Source organism: Lepus europaeus, chromosome X (assembly GCF_033115175.1).
Source record: "Lepus europaeus isolate LE1 chromosome X, mLepTim1.pri, whole genome shotgun sequence".
Lineage (NCBI taxonomy): Eukaryota > Metazoa > Chordata > Mammalia > Lagomorpha > Leporidae > Lepus > Lepus europaeus.
In genome coordinates, this window is record NC_084850.1 from 92,897,900 (window position 1) to 92,924,665 (window position 26,766).

General features: G+C 40.1%; 1 protein-coding gene across 1 annotated transcript in view; it reads left to right on the forward strand.

The window, feature by feature from the left end:
• LOC133752763 (vascular endothelial growth factor receptor kdr-like) overlaps window positions 1–26,766 on the forward strand; it is a 301,002-nt gene that overhangs the window by 99,994 nt on the left and 174,242 nt on the right. Inside the window, exons 5-7 of the mRNA XM_062183099.1 lie at window positions 4,967–5,187; window positions 19,183–19,310; window positions 26,079–26,238. Coding sequence (XP_062039083.1) covers window positions 4,967–5,187; window positions 19,183–19,310; window positions 26,079–26,238 — 509 coding nt within the window. The remainder of the gene's footprint in view (window positions 1–4,966; window positions 5,188–19,182; window positions 19,311–26,078; window positions 26,239–26,766) is intronic.

The window sequence follows — 26,766 nt, forward strand, 5'->3', positions numbered from 1 at the left end:
TAGAGGATCACCTCATAGTTGAATGAAAAAGACAAATTCTCTCAAAGTCTAAGTTGAAGGGAGCAAGAACTCTTAACTGGAAATGTCAGGAACTATTTGGAAAGAAGGAAATTTAGGAAAAAAGAATAACATTAAACACTGTCTTAGAAGTTGGACTATACATCTTTCAAAGATGTTTTTAGTACCTGACTTATTTAATTCCACATAAATTCCATGGATCAGACATAAAAATGGACTGTTATCCTCATATATGAATTCAACAAGTATTTAGTTAGCACCTGCTAGGCACTGGACTAAGGTGAAGATGATATGACACTGAACAAAATGGTCAAATATTCCTGCCCTTTTAGAGCTGACATTTTTATAGGAGAGACAAAACATTAAACATGATAAAGAAAAAAATGTATATTAAAATATGACAAAATACTGTGGAGAAGTACCAGGGTAAAGGTGTTAAAAGTGAAGAGGAGAGGCTGGTACCATGGCTCACTTGGTTAATCCTCCAACTGCGGCGCCGGCATCCCATATGGGTGCCAGGTTCTAGTCCTGGTTGCTCCTCTTCCAGTCCAACTCTCTGCTGTGCCCCTGGAGGGCAGTGAAGGATGGCCCAAGTGCTTGGGCTCCTGCACCTGCATGGGAGACCAGGAGGGAGCACTTGGCTCCTGGCTTGGGATCGGCGTAACTCCAGCCATAGCGGCCATTTGAGGGGTGAACCAACGGAAGGAAGACCTTTCTCTCTGTCACTCTCTCTCACTGTCTAACTCTGTCAAATAAATTTAAAAAAGTGATGAGATATTTCTTCAAACAGGTTGGTCAGAGTAGAAGTGTCATTTGAACATAGAGTGAAGGAGGGAGCCACACAAGTATTTGGAGGAGGAGTTTTACAGAGAGAAGAAATGGCAAAAATGAAATGACCTTGATATAGGAACAAGCTTGGCCTGTCAAGGAGCACCAAGGAGGATGGGATGGCTGGAACAAAATAAATGATAGGACGCTAGGACAATAGGCTATAGAGGGGTAACAGCCCTGTGGTAGACTACAGTAAGGGTTTTGAATTTATTCTGAGTGTTGTGAGAAACCATTGGAAAAATTAAGCAGGAGGATGGCATGACTTAATATATTTCACATGATAAATCTCATTCTGGTTGCTTTGAAGGATATCAGGTACAGGGGGTCAAATGTTAGGAGGCTACTAATGTAATCCAGTTAAGAGACAAAGAGGGCTCTGACCAGGATGCCCACAGTGGAGGGAATGAGCATTGGTTAGGCTCTCAATAGATTTGAAGTTAAGGCTCACAGGATTTTATGATAGATTGGAGTATGAGTAGAAACAAAAAGATTCAGGGATGATGGTCATGACAGATATTGCTGCTAACATTATCATTGCTTTGGTACTTATTCTGTGCTAAGCTTTGTTCTAAGTAATTTACATGGATTGACTCATTAAATCTTCACAATAAATCTTAAATCCTCTAAGTTCAAAACTTAAATCTACTAAGTTCCATAAGCTCTACTTCACAAATGACAATAATAAGGCCTGGGTAAGAGAAGGGATTTGCATAAGATTCCAACGCTAGAACCCAGAACTCTTGATTCCTAAGCCTGTGGATTTTCCATTGTGCCAATATACCTGCAACTATCCATAGTTACTGAGGCTTGGCAAGTCCACGAAACAGGATGAACTCACACTCTTTTGCCCAGCTGCAGCTGAGACTGACTATGCTTCTTCATGTTGGAGTTGTGTCACTTTTTTCAGTTGTGTCTTGGTAATGTTTCCTTTGCACATTGTCGAAGTTCCCAAACTTTAAATAACAGGCCTTTGAAGTTCTGGCTGACAAATACGGCATGTTATAGCACTGAGTCAGCCTGTGAGAAAGTCCAGGATTTTCAGAATGCTGTCATTCTCCCCAGAAAATTACCAGGACTAGGGGATCTAGTCACTGTAAACATCTAACTGCTCAGTCCCAAGCCCGAGAATTGGCTATCAGAGTCTCCTGAATTCTATTGCTCTTGCTGGAATATTTTCACATGTGTCTAATCGGGCTCAAACCAATATTCAAGAAGGATACTGGCAGATCTTTAGAGATAGGAGCTTAGAATCAGATGTGTGGTGTATGATCTCACATGGCCAGAGTCCTCCTTGCTGCACCCCCTAAAGGCTACACATTCTAGACCTTTATATTTGCTATCCTTACCATGGCTAGTCCCTCTAAAGATCTTCGTATCTTGGCCACCCCTTCTTTATTAACCAAATGGTCATGTGCCACATTTTCATTAAATCTGCTCATCCAGTGCATGCCTAACTGGTGGTTGATTATTCTGATAAAACATATTTCTACTAATTCCTTTTAGAGGCATTGGAAGTTAAACTCCAGTGGACACAAAATTTTTTTCTTATTTTGAAACCAAAACCATCAGAGATTTCATTGGTGATAAAGCGGGCTACCTTGAGGGGAAAGAATGTTAGGAGTTTGCCATCACTAGAGGAATTGGAACTAAGGTTAAGATTCTGCAGAAGGAATTTGAGCATTCTATCAGTGCTTGGATTGTGGGAATCAACAACTTGTAGCCAATTATTTTAGGATGTATAAACTAAGAATGTGTTTCCATTTTTAAAGGGTTTGAAAATAAGTATAATATTTTAACAGAGACTTGAAAAGCCTAACATTTTAATGTTGCCCTTTGTAGAAACCTTTTACCTTTTCCTGAAACACAAGAGGCTACCTGCTTGTCAACTTCCCTGTGTTGGGGACAGGGAAGACCATGTGGGTTGTTCCTAGGTGAGGATTTTGCAGTCCACATTGGGTAAGACTAGGGATGTTATGCAAAGCAATTAGAAGCACAGAGCATGCAGGTATGAAAACCAATTTGGCCTCTTGGCTCTAAAAGGTAGGATTGAGACTCTAGTCAGGTGAGGCAACAAGGAGTCAGAAAATGGCAACTATAGGAACACATTCTCATGATTCCAAGGCTCAACAAAGACAAGAGTTTCAGATGGCAGCTGGGCCTGGTACAGAAGGTATGTTAGTTTTCTAGGGTTATCATAATACAGTCCTACAGACTGAGTGGCTTAAAACAGGAGTATATTTTTGCATAGTTCTGGAAGCGAGAAACCCAAGATGAGGTATTGGTTGAGTAGTTCTCCTTTCTGCTTGGTTTGCAGATGTCTGCCTTTTCATTTTCTTCACATAGCATTTTCTCTGTGTGTACATATCCCCTATGTCTCTCTGTATGTCCTAATTTCCTCTTCTTAAAAGGACACCAATCAGATTGGATAAAGGCCCACCCTGATGACCTCATTTTAACTCAGTCACCTCTTAAAATGCCCTATCTCCAAATATGGTCATGTTATCATGTACTAGAGGTTAGGGCTTAAACATACAAATTTGAATAATACACAACTCAGTCCATAAAGGGGAGGCCTGAATATAACTTACTTTAAGTCAGCGTGGCTCTCACGGCACTCAGTTGAGTACCTCAGAACGGGGCCAGGCATGCCCTATAGAGGTCAGAGTAAAAGTAGAAAGAACCTCTAGTGGTAGTTAGAGAACAGCCAATGGTTAGGACAGAAGAGCCATGCTAAAGAACTTGATTTGAAATTTTTCCCCTCTCACTTAACTGAGGCACATCCTATTTCAGATCTCAGGGTTCAGGAGCCTGGGGGACAGGTTCTGCGATGTTGCTGTTTACCAAACCCCTTTCTTTATCTTGTTTACTCATTGCTTTTTCATAAGAACCGCCCCTCCCCTGTATGGACTTTCTAACAATTTTAACCATAGTCGTGGTTATCCACCTTTTCAAAATGGTGGAAAACACTTCTCTTTTGGGGAAGGTGTTCAAAGTGAGCAATTGCTCCCCATGCTTATTCGTGGTCTGCTTTTTTCTCACTTCAATGACATTAGCCATGATGGACAGTGTTCTACCAAATGTGTGAATGCTGGAGGTACAATGATATAATGTGGAGAAAAGGTATCATTGATGTGAGAATTGGAGTCACACCTGGCTCCAGCTCGCCTACTGTCTCCTATATATTTTGATGGCTTGCTTTGACAAAGTTCTTTCTCATAACATATCTTAATTATTCTTAACAACACCAACAAGAGAGAAGGATTGCTACTCCTGTTTTACAGATAAGGAACCTGAGACCTAGAAACTTAAATAACTAAAAGCCACAAAAAACAGTGATAGTGCTGAGACTCAATATCCAAATTCTTTTTTCTTTCTCATTATTTTTTAGTTATTGCACCACATTTTTTTCTTGCTGTGAGAATGTAGGAAAAAGGAAAGAATAAGCCTTGGTGGGATAAGGATTTAGGGTCCATTCATTTTGTCCACATATGGAAGAGATGCAGTGTATTTAAGCTTAAATTTGTTCCAGGTCCCTTCCCATGGAATGCAAGGAGTGTAATCCAGCCATATATCATTTCAGAACACATTTCCTAGAAAATATTTTAAAATTCAGTGAGGCAATGAAATATAATGGAAAAAATAAAACCTAGATTGAGAATTTAAGACTTTTAAGTTTTGATAGTTCCAGAAGATTACTGGGCAAAGCCCTTTACCTTCCTGAGCCTTGGTGTCCTCACTTGCCAAGTCGAAACAGTAGAGCCGGAAAGGAACTCAGAAATCACTTAATTCAGTTTTCCTCATACCTTTAAGTGTTTATCGTCAAAAACTCCAAAGCCCACCTATTGGTAGAATGAGCTTTTGGGGGAGATGAAAATTGAAGAGAAGAGCTGCAGTGGAGGAGAGAGACAAAGTCTTGACTCGTGTTTTTGGATCCTAGTTAGGTTTCAGATGCCCCTCAAGCCCACAGTTGTGTTCCAGTGCCAATCCTCTCATGGGCACCAAACTATTTGCAAGAGCTTCCTCTTCAGAACTAAGGTTAAAGGGCTGGGGTAAGGTTGCTTCTTCACTGTCACATCAAGGCCTGACCTACATGCTTTTTTGTGTGTTGCATTCTCAGAGGATTGGCTGCCATGATCTGGACCTGGGGCAGTGAGCCTGCAGGGAGTCGGGCCCGCATCTTGGAGCACCCTTGTGCTGATAACCCCAGTGTCACTTGCAATCAGCTCACCATTTTCCACACAGAAGCTGGTGACACTGGCTACTTTACATGTAGCTATAAGGACGTTGATGACACTGAGGATCCTAATGGCAAGACCAATGTGTACGTGTATGTCAAAGGTGAGTGGGTATTCTTGTATTTAGGCTGAAGGATTTTGCCTTCTTGCTGGATATCTAGATACCTAAAACCCTTAGTAACCTTGGAACAGGTTACAGTGACTTTCTGTGAAGAGGATAAAGAGAAGGAAGAAGATGATAGGCAAGAACATATCTTTTTTTCTGATTTCTGTTCATGACATCCCTGTTGTGTCTAAACTACCCCATTCTTTACAAAGGTGAATTTTTTTTAAATCACTGACTTCAAAAACAAGAAAAATCATGTGAATTTGGTCCAAGGGATTCCAAACAATACTTCTAATGAAAGAAAATGCATATGCAATACTTACTATTTGCCAGGCAATGCTCTAAGTACTTTATCTGTATTAATTCATTTAATACTCATAGTAATCCTATGAGGTGTACATTAGTATTATCATCATTTTGTATATGAGGAAACTGAAGCATACTGAGGTTAAATGATTTCCCAAGATCATGCAGTACATGACAGGGCTGGGAATTAAATCCACGCAGTGTGGCTCCAGGGTTTGTGTTCACATTCATTACTGTGCTGACATTTATGCACTACTTACATGTGTTATCCACTGTTCCAAGTGCTTCATTTATTTTAGCCTCATTTAATCTTCATAGCGGTCCTGAAATTTCAATGCTATTAAGATACTCATTTTACAAATGGAAAACCTGAGGCACAGAGAGATTAAGCAATTTGCCTCAGGTCATAACACTATGAAGTGGTGGAGCCATGATCTCAATCAAGGCAACATGGTACCAGACGCTTGGCTTTTAATCAAATACTGACAAGTACATGTGGCCTCAAACTCTGGTGGAGCTAGCAAGACCTTGTAGCTCAACTTTCTCATTTGACAGATTGGGTGAGTTCCCACTTCGTCAACTACAGATTTCTCCTTTCCATTTCAGTAACACCAAACTGGCAATATGAGGTCTCACTCTGTTTTCCTTGGTAGTTGTTTCCTCCTGGAGTAACTATGGTCCTTATTCCTTAGCCAGTCTTGCTTGGAAACAGTTGAAAGAGCTGTATTAAAAGGAAAGTGTTGGGAAAAGATATATGCCCTTGACAAGCTACCGAGGAGCTTGACTTGCTCTTCCTCTACCTCTAGATGAAGAGGAAGGGCTCTCAACCTCCAGGTCTCCACTTTAGTACCTCTGACTTGTGGTTCTTTGTCCTGGATGGTTGCTCCTTTGGGCACTTCTCAGGAGCCTTCAGTACTCCTAAACACCAGTCCTTGTGCTGAGTTATGTTCTGCCTTCCTAATAGATTTACTGGCAGTACAAATCTCCATCAACACCAAGCTTGGCCAAGTATAAATCTTGAGTTCTCGATGATTGTTTATTGTTTACAGCCCTTGTTTTTACTATTGCGGAACCTTGTTCTGTCCTTCATAATATTTGTTGTTGAACTCTACTTAATGTAGGGTTAATTTTATGAGTATAAAGTAAACTGAAAACAGATCTTTGTAAAAATTAAGAGTGGGGATTAAGAGAGGGAGGAGGAAGAAGTGCGGGGAGAGTGGGTTGGAGGAAAGGTAGGGTGGAAAGTATCACTACGTTCCTAAATCATTATATATGCAATTTGTGTACCTTAAATAAAATTTAAAAAAAAGAGTTGAATTCTAATCTACAGTCCTTGATGATTTTTCAGAAACATAGGCTAAGTAGGTATAAGGAATCATAAAGGAGATTAGGGTGAGATGGGAGTTGACTTAGGCTAGTAGACTTGTGTTCTAGTTCTGAATCCACTGCTCCTTACCTAAGAGACCTGTGCATGTGACTTAATTTCTCCAGCCTTCATTTTCTTATCAATAAAATTCAAACATTTCATAAGAATTATAGAGAATGTGTATTGTGTATAATGCATTTCAGTCCAAAGCCAGTCACTTCATGGTCACAACACAAGCCATACAAAAGTGTTTTATAACCGGTAGATTGTCCTCCAGTTACAAATATGGGCTACTGTCACTGTGTTATACCTATTAGAACAACTTCATCTGCTCTAAGATGAATCACAGAGAATGAGGGGGTATCATAATCAGAGAAGGGTAATGGTGAATTGAATAGATGTAGTCATCAAGAAAGTTTATGAGCAGGGGAAAGATCAGTCTGCTAGGAGGCAAGGGGTTTGGCAGGTAAAAAGACTGGGACTTGGATGTTGGAGTCAAATTGAGAGTGTGGGATAGAATGCCAAAGCGAGGAGTCTGGCTTCATCCTGTGCTCTCCAAACATTAACTCTCACTTAAGGTTGGGATGAATTTTGAACCTTTTTCTGTTGACTTGTGCTACTCATCCAGACTTGGGAGTGAGAATAAAGAGCCTGATATTTGACTCAGGCTAGAAAGGGGCTGGAACTTCTTAGAGGTGCTGAGCTTTCTGATACTCCTTTTGATGGTGCTTTCTGGAGAACAGAAATGGATGGAAGGGAAGATCTCCCAAGGAGAACCCTTGAGTAATGCAACTGGGTCTGCTAAAGTGTATTTCATGAAGGCTTTCTATAGGATAAACTAGGACCTAGACTCTATATAAGGATGAGTTTTTCCCAAACAAGCCTGTTCAAAGATGGAAAAAGGCTTTTGCTCAAAGGTAGTGAAGTAAAAGAGACTAGGACAATCACATGGCAGGAAGGACTATTATATATCAGATAAAAGGGATGGTAGATTATTTTAAGGTCTTACCCTATGTTAAGAATGTATTAAGGGTAGATATCATGGTGCAATGGGTTGAGCTGCTATTTGGCATGCCTGCATCTCATGTTAAGACTCTGGTTCAAGTGTTGGCTACTCTGCTGCCTATCCAACTTTCAGCTAATATACCTGGGAAGGTAGTAGATGATTGTCCAAGTGCTTGGATTCCTGTTACTCTTGGAGGAGACCCAGATGGAGTTTATGGCTCCAGGTTTCAGCCTAGCCCAGCCCTAGCTATTATGGGCATTTTTTAAAAAAATATTTATTTATTTATTTGAAAGTCAGTGTTACAGAGAGGCAGAGGCAGAGGGGTAGGGAGAGAGAGGTCTTCCATCCACTGGTTCGCTCCCCAATGGCTGCAATTACTAGAGCTGTGCCGATCTGAGCTTCTTCCTGGTCTCTGACGTGGGTGCAGGGGCCCAGGGATTTGGGCCATCTTCTGCTTTTCCAGGACATAGCAGAGAGCTGCATAGGAAGTGAAGCATCCAGGACTCGAACCAGTGCTCATATGGGATGCCAGCACTGCAAGCGACAGCTTTCCCTGCTATGCCACAGAGCTGTCCCTATTGTGGGTATTTGGGGAGTAAACTAGTGTATGGAAGATTCATTCTCTCTCTCTCTCTCTCTCTCTCTCTCTCTCTCTCTCTCTGTCTCTCTCTCTTTACTTTTTCAATTAAAAATAAATGAGTCTTTTAAAGAAAGAATGCATGCATGAATCTTTGCATAGAAAGATCAGTACTGCATAGTGTCACATGTTTGTGGAATCTAGAATAGTCAAACTTATAGGGGTGGAGAGTAGAATGGAAGTTGCCAGTGGCTGAGAGTTCAGTCAAAGCATTCAAACTTTTAGCTATACATGATAAATGAACTCTTAGGATCTTATGTACAGCATGGTGATATAGTTGACAATACTGTACTATATACTTAAGTACTTGAGATTTACTAAAAGGATAGATGCAAAATGTTCTTATCAGAAAAAAAGAAAGAAGGAAGGAAAGAAAGAAAGATTACAGATGAGTATATAATAAATGCTCTGAGTTTAGTGGTCAATAACAATCTAATATATAAGAAGGATTTCACTGCTTCAGAAATAGTGTGGAAAGTGCTGCTCTTTGCCCAATCTATTTCCTTTTGGTATTAGCTGCTAATATCCTAGCTATTCTGAGATTTCTACAGGCATCTCAAGGCCCTCTGTAACTTATATGTGCATGTTTTCATGGTTCAGGCACTGCAGATCAAATTACTGGAACAAACCTCTGGAGAAATACATCGAAGGACTTCTGATGTGAACTTAAGCATGTTATTGGCCAACGCCGCGGCTCAATAGGCTAATCCTCTGCCTGCGGTGCCGGTACTCCAGGTTCTGGTCCTGGTTGGGGTGCCGGATTCTGTCCCAGTTGCTTCTCTTCCAGTCCAGCTCTCTGCTATGGCCTGGGAAGGCAGTGGAGGATGGCCCAGGTCCTTGGGCCCTGCTCCTGCATGGGAGACCAGGAGAAGCACCTGGCTCCTGGCTTCGGATTGGCACAGTGCCGCCGGCTGCAGTGGCCATTGAGGGGTGAACCAACGGCAAAAGGAAGACCTTTCTCCCTGTCTCTCTCTCTCACTGTCCACTCTGCCTGTCAAAAAACTTAGACTCCCCTGAGTCTAAGTTTTCCCCACTCTAAAGAAGCTTGAATTAGCTCAACTAGTTGGTCCTTATGGAATCTTCCAGCTCTACTGGTCTCTTAGTCAAGAAAATACTTGTGGAACCCCAGCTCTTACAAGTTCTCCCTGTTATATGGTTTCTAAATTCCTTTTATCTCAAGGCCTCTGGCTCAGGAGCACCGTGAATATCCATGCAGTCTTAACTCTCTGCTTGGCAACTGAGATAGAAGAATGCTTATGTAAAGAGTTCAGATCTTCAAGACTCATACACATTGAAAGTGTTTGAATTATATCTGTCTCTCTTGGCTCCATTGCTTCCTTTCCTCCCTGCCCAGGCTGTATATTGGATGTTGGGAAGCCACTGTTTCTAATGCTGTCAGCATTCTTAGGGGCACCTGGCTTCAAATGGGTTTCATGTCACAGAGTCAAGCTGAAATTGAATGCTCTATGAAAACCTAGGGGCCAAGACCTTTTATGGATTTTGATTTGAGACCTCCTGCCTTTCCCAGGATGTTTCATTACTTGGTTTACCTAGCTCTGGCCAATTATAACTGACTTAGGTCAGCCCAGGAAAATGTATCAAGTAAGGGCCTCCTCTGCAAGCAAGGCTTCACAGTCACCTAACTCCAGCTCTGCTAGAGGCTCAGAAATGAAGTTCAATATATACACCTCTTTCATTGGATTCTTACAGATAAGGTTGCCAGATTTGATCAGCAAAATTTAAAGAGTTTGTTTTCCAGTCATCTCAGCCATCCGTATTAATCTATTTGCATACATTTATATGCATTTATATTACCTAAGTCTTTTCTTTAAAACAAGACTTCTTTGTTTGTTTGAAAGGCAGAGTGGGATAGAAAGAGAGAGAGAGTGAGAGAGAGAGAGAGAGAGAGAGGGAAGGCGAGAGAGTGAGAGAGAGAGAGAAAGTTTTATACTCCCTTGTTCACTACCCAAATGGCTGTAACAGCCCAGACTTGGGCCTCAGCTGCTTTCTCAGGCACAGTACCAGGAAACTGGGTCAGAAGGGGAGCACCTTGGGGGGCGGGCTCTGTGGCACAGTAGGCTAAGCCTCGGACTGTGGTGCCAGAATCCTGTATGGGAGCCACTTCATTTCCCGGCTGCTCTTCTTCCTATCCAGCTCTCTGCTGTGGCCTGAGAAAGCAGCGGAAGTTGGCCCAAATGCTTGGGCCCCTGCACCCACATGGCTTCTGATCAGCACAGCTCCAGCTATTTCAGCCATTTGGGGAGTGAACCAGTGGATGGAAGACCTTTTTCTCTGTCTCTCCCTCTCTCTGTCTGTAACTTTACCTTTCAAATAAGTAAATAAAATCTTAAAGAAAAAGTAAGGTAAGGGGTATGGTAAGGGGATGGTGGGCAGAAAGACAGCCATGTAAATGGATATTTCTAATATAGCAATAGTTTTTATCCATTTTGGAGTTAATTGGTAACATAAATCCCTAAATAACAATTATTTAAGCAAGACATAAAGGCTTTTCTCTTTTGCAGATGTAAGCACAGTCCTGAGTTGCTGTAGTGCTCTGTGCTCAACAGGGATCTGTTGTACTGCTTGAGTCCAAAGTTGCTGCTCAAGTACCAACCATGATACCTGCAAGATTCATTTTCAATTCTCTTTATATACAGAAGATCAGTTTAGTGTATATTAAGTAAAGATTTCAACAGTTTGTACCCACATAGCAACACAAAGTGAAAAATACTGTTGGAGTACTAGTTATAGCATTAAATCACAATGTACAGCACATTAAGGACAGAGATATCTTTTAAAAATTGATTAATTTTCTATGCAATTTCCAATTTAAAACCAAGGGTTTTTTTTTCATTTTCAATTATCTTTATATACAGAAGAACGATTCAGTATATAATTAGTAAAGATCTCATCAGGTTGCACCCACACAGAAACACAAAGTGTAAAATACCATTTCAGTACTAGTTATAGCATTACTTCACATTGGACAAATAATTGCTATGTAGTCTTTACTAGATTCTCCAAATATTGCCACATAATATAAATTCAATAAAACTAAGAAAAGTAATAGGGTCAGTCCTTCTCTCTAATATATACTCACAAATCTTACTTATATTTCATCAGTTGTCCCATTAATGTGCTTTTCTGGTGCAGATTTTGTTATGTCTCTGTCTCCTTCAATCAGTAATAATTTCTCAGTCTCTTTGTCTTTCCTGAGCTTGACACTTTTGAAGAGTACAAGCCTGTTACTTTATAGACTGTCCCTAGATTTGAGTTTGTCTGTTATTGTCTTGAGATTAAATTTAGATGACACATGTTTGTTAAGGATATCAAGAAATGATGTCATGGTCTTCTCAATGCATCATGTTCAAGGGTCTCATGATATCAAATTATTCCATTACTGGTGATATTAATTTTGGTTAAGGTATGTCTGCCAGGGTTTCTTACTGCAAAGTTATGGCAAAGTTACTAATGTCCTCTTTTTGTAAGTAATTAAAGTTCTTTTAACTCTCAAGGAAACCTAGGTATGGTGATGAGTGTTAACCTATCCAAAGGTACATCGATAGAAAGTGGCAGAAGGCTTCCACTTGTAATCTTCTATTTCTTTTTTTCTAAAGATTTATTTATTTGAAAGTCAGAGTTACACAGAGAGAGATGAGGCAGAGAAAGAGAGAGAGAGAGAGAGCGAGAGAGAGAGAGAGAGGTCTTCCACTGGCTGGTTCACTCCTCAACTGGCCACAAGGGCTGATGCTGCACCAATATGAAGCCAGGAGCTAGGAGCTTTCTCCGGGTCTTCTCACACAGTTGCAAGGGTCCAAGGACTTGGGTCATCCTCTACTATTTTCCCAGGCCATAGCAGAGAGCTAGATAGGAAGTAGAATAGCTGAGACCCGAACTGGCGCCCAAATGGGATGCTGGCACTGCATTTGGTGGCTCTATCTGCTATGCCACAGGGCCAGCCATATCCTCTATTTCTTTTTAAAAGCATTTATTTGTTTATTTGGAAGAGTGATGGAGATAGAGGGACACACACACACACACACAAAGAGAGAGAGAGAGAGAGATTTTCCATCTTTTGTTTCTCTCCCAAAATGATAGCAATGGCCAGGGTTGGGTCAGACTGAAGCCAGGAGCCAGGAGCCAGGAGCTTCATCTGGGTCTCCCACATGGGTAACAGGGGCCCAAGCACATCTTCCACTGCTTTCTCAGGTGCATTAGCAGTGAGCTGGATTGGAAGCAGAGCAGTGGGAACTTGAATCAGTACTCGGATATGGGATGCTGGCCTGCACCACAATGCCAGCCCTTCTTGTAATCTTCTTCCAATACAGTATCATTTCCTCTTGAGAGAAGCAAAGCATTATCCACTAAAGGCTTTGTTGTGCTGAGTTGGTTGCATTCTGTCTCTGTCAGTTTGCTGGAATTCAGGATACAGTAAATTTTCTGACAGCCTTTAATTGGGGACTGACCTGGTCAGCCATTGGATCAGATGTGAGTGGAGTTGTCTTCTTTTTGGCTCTAGTGTCACCATCTTATAATGGCAAGGGAGACTGAAGAAAACTGGTTCTCTTCACTTGTCCCTCTATCATATGCACTTTAAAAAGTTTTGTGATAACATACTTTCAATTTACTTTATAATCACAGGCTTAATACTGAAGTAAATACAATGTTCAACAGCTTAGTTTTAAAATTTATTTTATTTATTTGAAAGACAGAGCTACAGAGAGAGTTAGAGAGATAGAAAGAGAAAGTCTTCCATCTGCTAGTTCAGTCCCCAAATGGCTGCAATAGCTGGAACTGATCTGATCTGTAGCCTAGGAGCCAGGAGCTTCCTCCAGATCTCCCACGCAGATGCAGGGGCCCAAGCACTTGGGCCATCCTTCGGTGCTTTCCCAGGCACACTAGGAGGGAGCTGGATCAGAAATGGAGCTGCCAGGACTCGAACTGACGCCCATATGGGATGATGCACTGCAGGCTGGAGCTTCAATCCACTGTGCATCAGCGCCACCCCAATTTATTGTTTCTATTCTCACTGCCTTGGAAAGGCTTATTGGTGAAGGGGAGGATCTGCTAACTCTGGAAAGGCCCACCAGATAGAGAAAGATACCTCTCTTCTGTTGGAGGTATGTGCTGGTGCTGAGGGTTATCACAGAAAGTCCTCTTTTTTTTTTTTTTTTTGGGTTTTACTTCTAAACCATTATGGATGCTTCTCACAAGGTTTGAGGAAATCCTAGAAAAATCATTGGTAAATCTTTGTTTGCATGCATCCCTCCTATCTTTATCGACATAAAGATATAGACATAAAGATAAAGAAACTCATTCTTTAATGATGTAGGAAATAATCTACCTGAATTTTCAAACTAAGAATGATTTGGGGTGAGATGAAGCAGTGACCTTGGGTTTCAAATGGCTAATCAAGAGAACAGAGCTGGAAAGGGGCAGAAAATAATAGATTAAGGCTTGCAGGAGGAGACAGGTTCCAAGAACACAACATTCCTATGTCTGAGAAGCAAGTTCTGAAATTTTCATTTTGAGGGAAAGAACATGAACATATTTCAATATGTAATGTAACCAAACATTTGTATTGTGTTGTTAATACCTGTTTTTCCATCTATTCTTCATACAACATTGATAAGAAATAAATTGTATAGAAAAAAAGCTAATTTATTGAGTGTCCACTATACGTGAACTCCTTTTTTTTTGTTTTTAACAGATACAATGTGTCTTGTAGATAGAATTCTAAGAACATAATGATATTCCCTCCCTACCTCCCTCTACCTCTCTCTCTCACCCCCTTTTCTTCCCCCCCCCTTTTTTAGTTTTTGAGATAATATATTTTAAAATTACATTACAATAAAAATACTTAATACTTCACCAAATAAGAAGTTTAACAAATAAAAAGCAAAAAGACCCTAGCTTAGTGGGAATAAAGACAACAGCTATAAACAATAATTGAATGGAAAAGAAACCATTTCACCCATATACAGTAAGTTTTAAAGTAATCACAGGTCATTAAAACTTTAGCAGTGTAACTTTTTTTAACTTTTACCATGATCTGTTTTCAGTTTACTTAATGGTCATAAACTATGACCTCTATTACAACTTAAACTGCTCATAAACTAACTCTCTTTTAAGTAATGGAGCTCAACAAGTAGTATGAAGGAAAAGAAGACAAAACAGAAAAAAACCTAACCAAACACTGTTCCTCAATGGAAGAGACAAGGGCTATAAACAATCATCGAATCTCAAGATGTCTGTTTCAGTCTGATACATTACATTTCAGGTACTCTATTAGTTACATTGGATCAGGGGAAAAATGTGATATCTGTCTACTTGAGACTGGCTTATTTTATGAAATATAATGGATTCCAGTTGCGACTATCTTATTGTGAAAGACAGGATTTCATTTTTTTTACAGCTGAGTAGTACTCCATAGTGCATATATAACACAATTTTGTTATCCAGTCAGCGTTGACTGACATCTGGGTTGATTCCATATGTTTGCTATTGTGACTTGTGCTGCAGTGAATATGAGGGTACAAATAACTCTTTCATATAATGATTTATTTTGGTTTGCATAAATTCCCAGGAGTGAGATGGCTGGATCATATAGTAGGTCTAAAGTCTGTTAAGTTCATGACACATATTACTTTTAATGATCAAAACAAAGTAATTAGCATTTCTGTCTCCTCAAACATTTATTATTCCCATATGTTGGGGAACTTTGGATTTTTGTTATGTAGTTATTTTGAAATATATCATAAATTAGAGAATATGCTATAAAACACCAGAACTAATTCCTGCTATCTGAATGTAGTTCAGTACCATTGAACCTACAATTTGATTCAACAACAATCTACCAAAGGTTTTCATGGTGGATCCATAGGTAATGAAATATTGTAACTGGAAGGGTTTTAGAAATCTTATCCAAGTCCTCAACCTCCTATTGTTTAACAAAGGCCTAACTGCAATAGCATATTTCCAGAAGTGATGTGAGATACAGCTCCCAGTCTCTGGGTGTTAAAAATGGAAATCAGAATATAGAGAGATTTAGATCTCTAGAGACAATATAACATTCTATAGACTATAGCCAGCAATGGTTCTAGGTCCAGACTCCTTCCATCTCTTGCTGTGATTCTCTCAAACCATCTTCTAGGGGTAGTTTAGAGAGGGTTTAAGTATACCCTTGTTTTGTTTTTGGTTATTGTCATTTGGGATATAAGGAAAGAAAGAGACTTTTGAGAAAAGCAAGTGCATCCTGGACTTCTAAATAAAGACCAGCATAGAATAAGGCTTCAAAATAAACAGGGAAAATATTTAGTTGTTGTTATTTTAAAGCTAAAACAGAAAACACCAAACAGGAAGTCTTGTGGGAGTAATGGAATCCAATTGAGTGACGTAAATTCTTTCAGTTTGGGATGGAGGACCTCTCTTTCTCTCTCCCTCTACCTCTCTCTCTCTGTAACTCTGGCTTTCAAATAAATAATAATAATAAATCTTTTAAAAAAACCAAGAAGCTGATAAAATCTGGTCACTTGAATGTGGCTGGTCCCGGTGTACCATCAGAGGGATTCATTGTGGTTAGTATTTTTTGGGCTTATTCTCTGGAGAAATAGGCACTACCTTATGGTTGCTGAAATCTCTGTAGCTAATATGATCAGATAGAGGGCTAGGGTTCAATAGAGTTCCTTTGCTTATTCAGCTGCTTCTAAAAACCCTTTTATTCATGGGTATGACTTTGCATGGCTGAAATTAGGACCCCCCCCCCCCCCACACACACACATGAAAGAAGTCCCAGAAATAGGTGGAGCTCATTACCACAGACTTCACAAGTTGGGTCAACTCTGTTATCTATGTAAAATCAATTTTCTTTTCTTTAAATCATCGTTCAAGTGGTATAGATGTTGTTATAAGAATGAACAATTCTGGGAATTTAATATATAGTATGTATAATGATGCAGGTTTAAAATTTGATTATGGTAATTTTTTTTGACAGGCAGAGTGGATAGTGAGAGAGAGAGAGAGACAAGATGATGCATGTAACTTGCTTTACATAGTAGATCATATAGTAGAATAGTAGCTGTTGCAGTTGTTATACGGCATTTGAATATAGTTTTCTTAAAACACACTTTAGTGATTTTTATTCTACTCTGTTCACCAGTCATCATCTGTTCCTTTTTGAAATATATACTCTGCCCCCTCATTACTGATCTTTGTCATTCTCATTCCTCTCTGAGGGAGACCTATCTTGTTGGCTTCCCATCCATGTTCTGGTTTCAAATACTGATAAACTGTTTCAGACCTGGAATTTAGTTTCATAATCTGAGAAAAGGGTAAAAACATTTTTCATATTGTGTAAAATCAAAGGTAAGTGTTAGTACTGTCTGCTCTTTGCCAATTTAAGGGGGAGAAAAGTTAATTTTATACTTGCAGTCTAGGTAAGAGAAAGATATTTGGTGCCATTAACACACAGAGGAAATTAGGAGGGTGCATGGAAGACAATATGATTGACTTGGATTAGAATATGGAAGACCAGATGGCTGTACACTATCCTAAGGAATAGTTATTGAGCAGAGGTAGAAAAACGACTGGAGGCTGAGGAAAATTGCAGAAGTAGAATACAAATCATAAGTGTGATCGATAGCTGAAGCCACAGGAAGAACTGACATTACTGAAGGAGAGTTCTTATGCAGAGGAAGAAGGAAAATTGAGATATGACTCTACATTTGAAAGCACCAGAAACTGAAGATGACACAGGAGGATTTATAAGCTGTCTTGTATCATATTTGTGTTTAGGAAGTGCTTAAAAGGTCATCTTGAGGTACAACAAAGTATGGAATACGAAATGCTCTAATAACTGGTTCCATTGAAGAGACAAAATTGAGATGGTGGGAATATGGGCAGCCAGGATCATTTTTCAAGATCCATGACTAAAGGCTTATTTCTTTTTTTGGCTTTAAATTTTTTTTACTTGTATTTATTTACTTATTTATTTATTTTTCTCCAACTTTTATTTAATAGATATAAATTTCCAAAGTACAACTTTTGGATTATAGCGGCTTTTCCCCCCATAACCTCCTACCCACCCACAACCCTCCATCTCCCGCTCCCTCTCCCATCCCATTCACATCCAGATTCATTTTCAATTATCTTTATATACAGAAGATCAACTTAGTATATACTAAGTAAAGATTTCAACAGTTTGCACCCACACAGAAACACAAAGTGTAAAAATACTGTTTCAGTACTAGTTATAGCATTACTTCACATTGGAAAACACATTAAGGACAGAGATCCTACATGGCTAGTAGATGTACAGTGACTCCCATTGTTGATTTTTTTTGACAGGCAGAGGACAGTGAGAGAGAGAGAGACAGAGAGAAAGGTCTTCCTTTGGTTCACCCCCCAATGGCCGCTGCGGCTGGCGCGCTGCAGCCGGCGCACCGTGCTGATCCGAAGCCAGGAGCCAGGTGCTTCTCCTGGTCTCCCATGCAGGCGCAGGGCCCAAGCACTTGGGCTACCCTTCACTGCACTCCCAGACCACGGCAGAGAGTTGGACTGGAAGAGGAGCAACCGGGACAAAATCCGGCGCCCTGACCGGGACTACAACCCGAGGTGCTGGTGCTGCAGGCAGAGGATTAGCTTAATGAGCCGCAGGGCCAGCCCTGTTGTTGATTTGACAATTGACATTCTTATTTATGACATCAGTAATCACCCGAGGCTCTTGTCATGAGTTGCCAAGGCTATGGAAGCCTATTGAGTTCACCAACTCCGATCTTACTTAGACAAGGCCATAGTCAAAGTGGAAGTTCTCTCCTCCCTTCAGAGAAAGGTACCTCCTTCTTTGATGGCCCGTTCTTTCTGCTCGGATCTCACTCGCAGAGATCTTTCATTTAGGTCATTTTCTTTTTTTTTTGCCTCAGTGTCTTGGCTTTCCATGCCTGAAATACTCTCATGAGCTTTTTAGCTGGATCCAAATGCCTTAAGGGCTGATTCTGAGGATTTTGCTTATTCTCCATATATTAAGTGCTTACATTGCAGGTACCCATGTTAATTATTCACTGAGTCTGAGACTTCCTGTGGGAAGGCAAGGTGGGCGTATAATCTGAGCACACTTATGATCATTCAAATGAATTTTCATTTATTAAAGGGTAGTAAAAATTTATCTGGGCATGTACTGGAAGACATAGTACTCAAATAGATGATTATCATTGCCATACAAATATCGTATGTCTGATCTTTGAATCATTACGGGTATTACCCAAAGTGGTTTTGACATAATTATTACATGCAGAGAACCTATATATTTTTAAAATGCATATGTGAAAAAGAAGTATGGATTTTAGATGGTAATATATTTTATACATGCCAAAAAAACCATGATGTGGATGAGATTTGAATTGCTCTTGTGGCTCAACAGATTGGGACTAAGACCAACAGGATGACTTTCTCTTACAGACCTCGATGAGCAGACTTGTGTTGTTCGCTGGCCTTGTAGGTAAAGCACTGGCTGGAAATAAGGAGATATGGGTTCATGTGCTGGCTGTGTCCCTTATTGCATAAATTTCCTTTACCAAGCCTTAATTTATCTTTGTAGAAAATGACAGAACAACAGATGAAAACTGTGGACTCTTATTCTGATGACAACCTTACCCTGGGTTTAATTTCTCACACCTACAGATGACAGCCAGGTCTTTGTGCAGACCTACTATGATACACCATCGGTGATTATGGTGTTTACTGGGACCCACGAGGTGGTTGTACCATGCCGTGTCACTTCTCCTGATATTGATGTCAAACTTCAGTTGGTAAGTTGTATTGTTAGGGGCCCAGATGAGGACTTACCACTAACTAGAGTATGAAACATAGTTAGGGAGCAGTATTTCAGTCTCATATCTGCTCCTGACCCCAGCTATGCCTCTTGGGAGAGTATACAAGCAGATACGCTATCATTTTGCCTTGGACCAGTGTTATCACATGAGAGTTGCACAAATTAGAAGGAAAAGAGATGGCTACTTGGATACTCCTGAGGTATCATCTGTGGACTTACCATATGTTATGGATGAGCTATTCCTCAAAGTATCTCTCAGAAGCCAGAAACTTTTTCCAGAAGAGCTTGCTTGAACCTAATTAACTCTATATGTCCTCTAAGACCTTTTGTGGATTTGAAATAAATATTTGTCCATGTCCAGAAATCTGGGTCCTGAGTACTTCTTTTCTTCATACAGAGAGAACATGTAGAATGTTTTGGGAGAGATGTACAAGAAGTAGAAGAGAACATGATAAGCTTGATGAGCCAAATTAATCTTGGTGGTGATTGGGGTAATACATGTCCCTGGCAGGATACCTTCACATCTCCCAAAGTCCTCTGCATCCACAAGTGCATGATGCTACTCAAATCGAAAAACTCCTTTATGTATATTGTTTCTGTTGAGCTGCTTATGTAACTACTTTGTAAGGTGAATGGAGCTGGCCTTATTTCTGTTTTATACAAGGTATCTTGAGCTTAGAGAAAAGAAAGAACTTGCCCAAGGTACCTATTTCATAATAGTTTGAGCTAAAAGCAAATATCAGGTATCCTGACTCCTTTTCTAGGAAGTCTACCTCTATTCTTTTCCTGGGCACACTATTTCTCTGTTCCCAATTTTTTTTCCTCACTTTGTTGTAATGACAAACCTGTTAGTGTCCATAGCAGCAATCAATGATCTTCTCACTCCTGCAATATAAGGAAGGTCAGAATTTTCCCTTATGCCCTCTGGCACTAGAGCTGGAAAGACGATAGTGGGGAAAGCTAAGAAATTATGCCTTGGTGGCAACAGCTGATATGGCACAAGGAATTTCTGGTCAAGTCCATGGGCAGAAGGGTTGAAACTCTGACATGCTCCACAAAACTATGGAATACTTTAATTACTCGTTGAAGGCTATACATTGTCTTGATTACTCATCCCTCCCCTTCCCAGACCCATGTCTCTCTAAGGTCATTAGTCTCAGTGTAGCAGACCCCATGGTCATGTTGAAGTCCCCCCCTCCCACCCATACTTGGGACCATGTATCAGTTCTTTTTTTTCAAGATTTATTTATTTATTTGAAAGTCAGAGTTTCACAGAGAGAGGAGAGACAGAGAGAGGAAGAGAGAGGTCATCCATCCGCTGGTTCACTCCCCAATTGGCTGCAACAGTTGGAGTTGTGCCGACCTGAAGCCAGGAGCCAGGAGCTTCTTCTTGGTTTCCCACATGGGTGGAGAGGCCCAAGGACTTGGTCCATCTTCTACTGCTTTCCCAGGCCACAGCAGAGAGCTGGATCGGAAGTAGAGCAGACAGGACTTGAACCAGTGCCTATATTGGATGCCGGCACTGCGGGTGCAGGCTTTACCTGCTACGCCACAGCACTGGCCGGCCCCTAGGACCTTGTATCAGTTCTTTATAAAGGAAAAAGGAAAGAGCCCCATGTCTTTAGGACTTGGTCCAGAAGGAAGCCGTGGTATGCTGGGAAGGAGCAGGAAGGAATCTGCAGTCTGCTGTCGAGGTTATGCGCTTGGCTGACTACCTCATCCTTCCTCTACTAAATATGTAGGGAGAGTGACTAGGCTGGTCCAAAAGGCCTACCCCCTCACTTGTCACAGGCTAGCCTCTGGCAGGGCTTGGAGCCACTGTGTCTCTGTCCTATGCCAAAAGGAAGCACGCGGTGGGGAAGGGACTGACCTGGCTAATTTGAAACATCCTTTTTCTAAAATTAATCCCTAGTAGGCAGCCAATTCACCTCCAGAAGATGAGTCTAGGAATGGGAGTAGAGTTATAGCCAGGATTTGTTTTTCTAAGGCCTTAGTTGCCGTCTCACCTAAGATTTAATCAGAGTAGATAATGTCATGGTATTTATAAATCTCCCTCTTCTATACAAAGTCTCAAAGATACCAGGCCATAATATTCCGTTTTCTCTTACAATCCAATACTTTCCACAATTCAAGTTACTGTGCTATGATACTATTGTATTTTGGGGAAAAATGAAAAGTGCTACTGCCTTTTAAGTTATAAGACATATAGCATAATCCCAACCCTTAGACATGTTTTTTAGCCTGAAGCTTGACTACTGTGGTTTTAGGTTAGGATCACTTAGTTTATTTAAACCCACAGTGGTGGGTTCTGGACTGAGATTGAGGAAACCTGGAGTTCTGATTAGATAATAATCCTTGGCTAATCAGTTAAGACTTAAATGATTATGCTTTGCTTTGTAAAGTGCAGCTAATGTATAAGTGAGCACTGGTTAAAAGCAAACCAGTAGTATAACCAAGGGTAACTGAGTAAATAAAGCCAATTGCATTAGCAAGGAAAGTAACTCATCTTGAGATCAAATTCAATACAATTTGATTTATTCCAACCCATTTACCAAATATGCTTTGTGCAAAATACTGTCCAAACATAGTAATAGCTAACATCCATTAACTCTGTTAGTTGGGTAGAACTACCATAACTAATTATCACAAACTGGGTGGCTTAAATTCACTGAAATTTATTTTCTCACAAGTCTGTAGCCTAGAATTCTAAAGCCATAGGCACCAATTGAGCCACACTTCCTTAGAATGCATGAATCCTTCATTTTTTCTCCCAGTTTCTGCAGGCTGTAAGTTTTCTGTGGCTGGTGGTTTCATAACTGTACTCTCTGCCAGTTTTTACATGATCCTCTCCCTTCTTTCTCTGTATCTTTTATGTACTATAATGACACATGTCTTTGGATACAAGGCCCACCCTAATCTAAGATGATTTCATCTTGAAGTTCTTAAGTTGATTACATCTGTGAAGACTCTTTTTCTAAATAAGATCACATTCACAGGTTCCATGTAAACTAATTTTTTGAGGACCACAATTCAATGCGCTACAGGCCCTTACCACTGCCATGCATTCTGCTGAGAGCCTTTTCTCATTCAGTCTTCAAAACTGATGTTTCAGAATGCTCAATCACATCTATTTCTGCTTTCCAAGTAGTCTGGTGTGAATGGGGTGTGTGTGTGTGTGTGTGTGTATTATAAAACTTAAAATGTTTTTTAATAATTTTTGCCAGAATAAATGTTCTATTAGCTATCATGATACAGTAATAGTACAGAGGAGCAAGTATTTAAGTGACTGAGGAAGTCTTAACTGGAGGAGCTGGTACCAATTAGTCCTGATAAATAAGCAGAAACACCTTAGTTGGAGAATTTGGCAAAGAACCTAAGTATAGATACGAAGACATGAAGGAACAGTCAGGACTATTTGTTGAAAGTCACAAAAATTGAACCAAACCCTAACACACTGAACTTGGCTAAGGAAAAATGTGAAGTGGAAAGAGTATACTCATGGGGAGGAGTACAATAAAGGCTCAGGGGCATGTGTTCACCAGTAACCCACTATTCTAACACAATAAATCTGCTTATTTCACAAAGGGATGTGGTCATCTATAGTGTAGTGAATATTCATTGCCAGAGAGTAACTGAGAGGCATTTCCTCTGCAATCCCAAATTAGAAAATAATCCCAGGAAGTGGCTTTCATTGCGCTAACTAGAATGTTATTCCGCATATACACCAGTTTCTGTGACTGGAGAGATAAGATCTAGGTACGGAGTTGACAGCTTCCACACAAACCATATAAAGTGTACATTTGTGGCATGGAGAGAGGAATGGTAAGACAGGCTAGTAGGAAAGAGTGGAGACAATAATAAAAGGAGGGTCCTGTTCTGAGCAACTGAAACTTTGTCTGCTATACATGAGGGTTAATTTAGGATGGGAGAGACAGGAAAGGGCAGAACAGAGATACTTTAAAGATAATATCTAATAACAGGAGTTTTGGGGCTCTGCCCTATTGACATTTGTGATCAGATTGTTGAGAGCTGTCCTGTGTGTTGTAGGATGCTTAACAGCATCTCTAACTGCTTCCCACTAGGTGCTAATAGCAATTCCCTACCCACAGTTGAGCCAAACAAAAATGTCTCCAGGAACTTTCAAATATCCTTTGAGTGAGGGATTTCCTCACCTCATTGTGAAACATTTATCTGTAGGAGTAATTAAGTGAATGAATCTCTTTCTTAGTGGAAGAAAAATAAAGACATAAAGCTCATGTTAATCAGATTGTGGAATATTTTGGTAACAGTTAAACTCTAGATTGCTGTAGAAGTATTCAATAAATCTCAGGTTTTTGGTATTCCTCAATTATTGAGTTTGGTTACTTTCTCAGCCATTTGTGTACTTTCACCCCTGTGTCACATGTGCTTTATTTCATACTATTTTTTCCCATTGTCAGGTTCTCTAAGGGCCATAGACTCTTGTATTATATAGTACATTTAGTTTATGGAATTACCTAAGATGAGAGGGTGTCTCCAAAAGATGCAACAGGTTTTGGTTTAAAATGATATTTAAAAAATAGTTTTAAATATTTAATTGTAATTTAAGAATTAATAAAGAAAAACATTTTTAAAGCCCCTAAAACTAAAAAGAAATGTAGTATACTATATACTCAGAGTTTTGTGTATTAGATAAAGGATAATGATCTTGTCCTGGGATTGAGGACAAGCAGGCTCTAGGTAGATACTTGTTCGGTGAGAATAAAAGAATTGAACTAGGAGTCAGAGAGATAAAGCCTCTGAGTTAAGAGTCTTTTGAGTCTGATTTCTCATCTGATATAAAAATTCTTTTGCAACAGCCTGAAAAACAGTCATCAAGTCTCTGAGTGTTTTCAGTGACAGAAGTTAAAATCACTTTTTGCTCCTTTTAAATGATTTTTGATTGAGCCAAAAAATGCATCCTCGTCACTTTCACTCATTAGTCTTCATTTTACCTTCTGAAATTACATTTAAAAATTCAAGCTTCCAAGTAACAGTTCAAATACTAGGAAAAGAGCTAACTTCCTCTCCCCCTCCTAATACAATCAAAGGCCCCACCTACTATTTTCTGTCAAGTGTTCTCTTTTGTTGGCCTAAAAATGTTCTGTGTCTTGAACTATTCTTTTTTTTTTTTTTTTGACAGGCAGAGTGGACAGAGAGAGAGACAGAGAGAAAGGTCTTCCTTTGCTGCTGGTTCACCCCCAACAGCTGCTGCGGCCAGCGCACCACGCTGATCCGAAGCCAGGAGCCAGGTGCTTCTCCTGGTCTCCCATGCGGGTGCAGGGCCCAAGCACTTGGGCCATCCTCCACTGCACTCCTGGGCCACAGCAGAGAGCTGGCCTGGAAGAGGGGCAACTGGGACAGAATCCGGTGCCCCGACAGGCACTAGAACCCGGAGTGCCCGTGCCGCAGGTGGAGGATTAGCCTATTGAGCTTCAGTGCCAGCCTTAAACTATTCTTTATATTACAAAGCTTCCAGAAACTTCACAGTTCTGATCACAGTTCTTGGACATTATATTGGCATTTAATTTATGTTTATAGAAGTTTTTAAGGATATTATGACATGCAAATGATGTAATTTTCAATGGGAAAACACAGAATTAAAATTATATTTATGTATAACCATGTGCCAAAGAATAGACACATAGAAGAAAGGGGCTTGGAAATAAATATGCCTCATTTTGCCCCATAGCAATTTATTTGCTACAAGGCACTATTATTTTTTCTTTACTTTCCCCTGTATTTAAATATATTATTTTAATAAAAAAGTATAATTTTTGTATGTTTTACTTTTATATTGAAAAACAAAAGATTTAGTAATCCAGGCATATTTAGAAATATAGTAGCTGAGCGTAAGGGCTCAGTCTGCTATTTGCAGTTGGGTCTCTAATGCCCAGCACAGTACTTGACTCAGAATAGACATTTGATTAAATATTAGGTATATTTTATTGAATGAATGAAAGTATCAGCTAAGTATGGACTTCATACAGGCCACTAAAGTACTTTTCATGTGTCCTCACCTAAAGCAGAGATGGCCATACACAGTGACAGAGTGTCATTAAATATCAGGAGTTCTGATGGGGAGATGTGTACCGTGGGAACCCGACAGTTCTTGTTCCCTCATATATCTTATGAAGGAGGCTCAATTCATCTTACTTAGCTTTCAGCATTTTGGCTCTAAACTTCTCTAACTGGAAGACATCAAACCTTGATATTCAATAGCAATAGTTGGGCAAGATTCTCTCTCTCTCTCTCTCTCTCTCTCTCTCTCTCTCTATATATATATATATATATATATAGGCATTAATAATAATACTTACCTTATAGAGCTGTTGTGAGGGTGATATGAGCTAACACAGTTCCTGACATATAGTAAACTCTGTAAAATGTTTACTAGTATAATGAGAATTTGCTTACTACCTACTCTGTGCCAAGAACCATGTTTGTTCTCTAAGAAGAAGGGAAGGAAGGGAGGGAGGGAGGAAGGAAAATCATTATGTTCTTCTAATTGTATCTATAAATCACATTGAATCTGTTAAAACCTAGTTAAAAATTAAAACAAAAAAAGGCTATATTAACCAGCATATATGCAGTCCTGAGGAATCCTGGGCAGGACAGTAGGAGGACTTGTGGGTTCAAGACAGATGGCTTGTGAATGACCCTGAACAACGGTTATACCTTTACACTTATTAATACTTTTCTATGTCTTCCTTTCTTTGATCCACAGTTACACCCTGTCACATTCACTTATGCAGGCTTGAAGTGGGATCCCAGGAAAGGCTTCACTGTGAGCCACCCCTCTTACCACTTCTATAGTACCATTCTCCAGTGTACTGCTGAAGTCAATGGGAAGATCTACAAGTCGCTCTATCTCCCACAGCGTTTTGGTATGTGATTTGTGCGTCTAGGTTAGGAAACAAGATCCTGCTGCTTTGGAGGATCCTTTCTTATTTGACAAACCTTCTTCTAGCTACATTATTGTCAATAATTATTACTACTTAATGATCCCAGAATTTTATTTTTTTTATTTATTTGAAAGTCAGAGTTACAGAGAGAGAAGGAGAGGCAGAGAGAGAGAGAGAGAGAGAGAGAGAGAGAGAGAGGTCTTCCATCCACTGGTTCACTCTCCAACTGCGCTAATAGCTGGAGCTGCACCCATCTGAAGCCAGGAACCAGGAGCCAGGAGCTTCCTCCAGGTCTCCCATGTGGGTGCAGGGGCCCAAGGACTTGGGCCATCTTCCTCTGCTTTCCTAGGCCATAGCAGAGAGTTGGATTTGAAGTAGAGCAGCCAGGATTAGAACTGGTGGCCTTATGGGATCCCGGCATCGCAGGTGGTGGCTTAACCCGCTATGCCACAGGGCCGGCCCCCAGGCTTTTATTTTTCAAAACTATATTTACGTGAGTAGAGAAAGCCC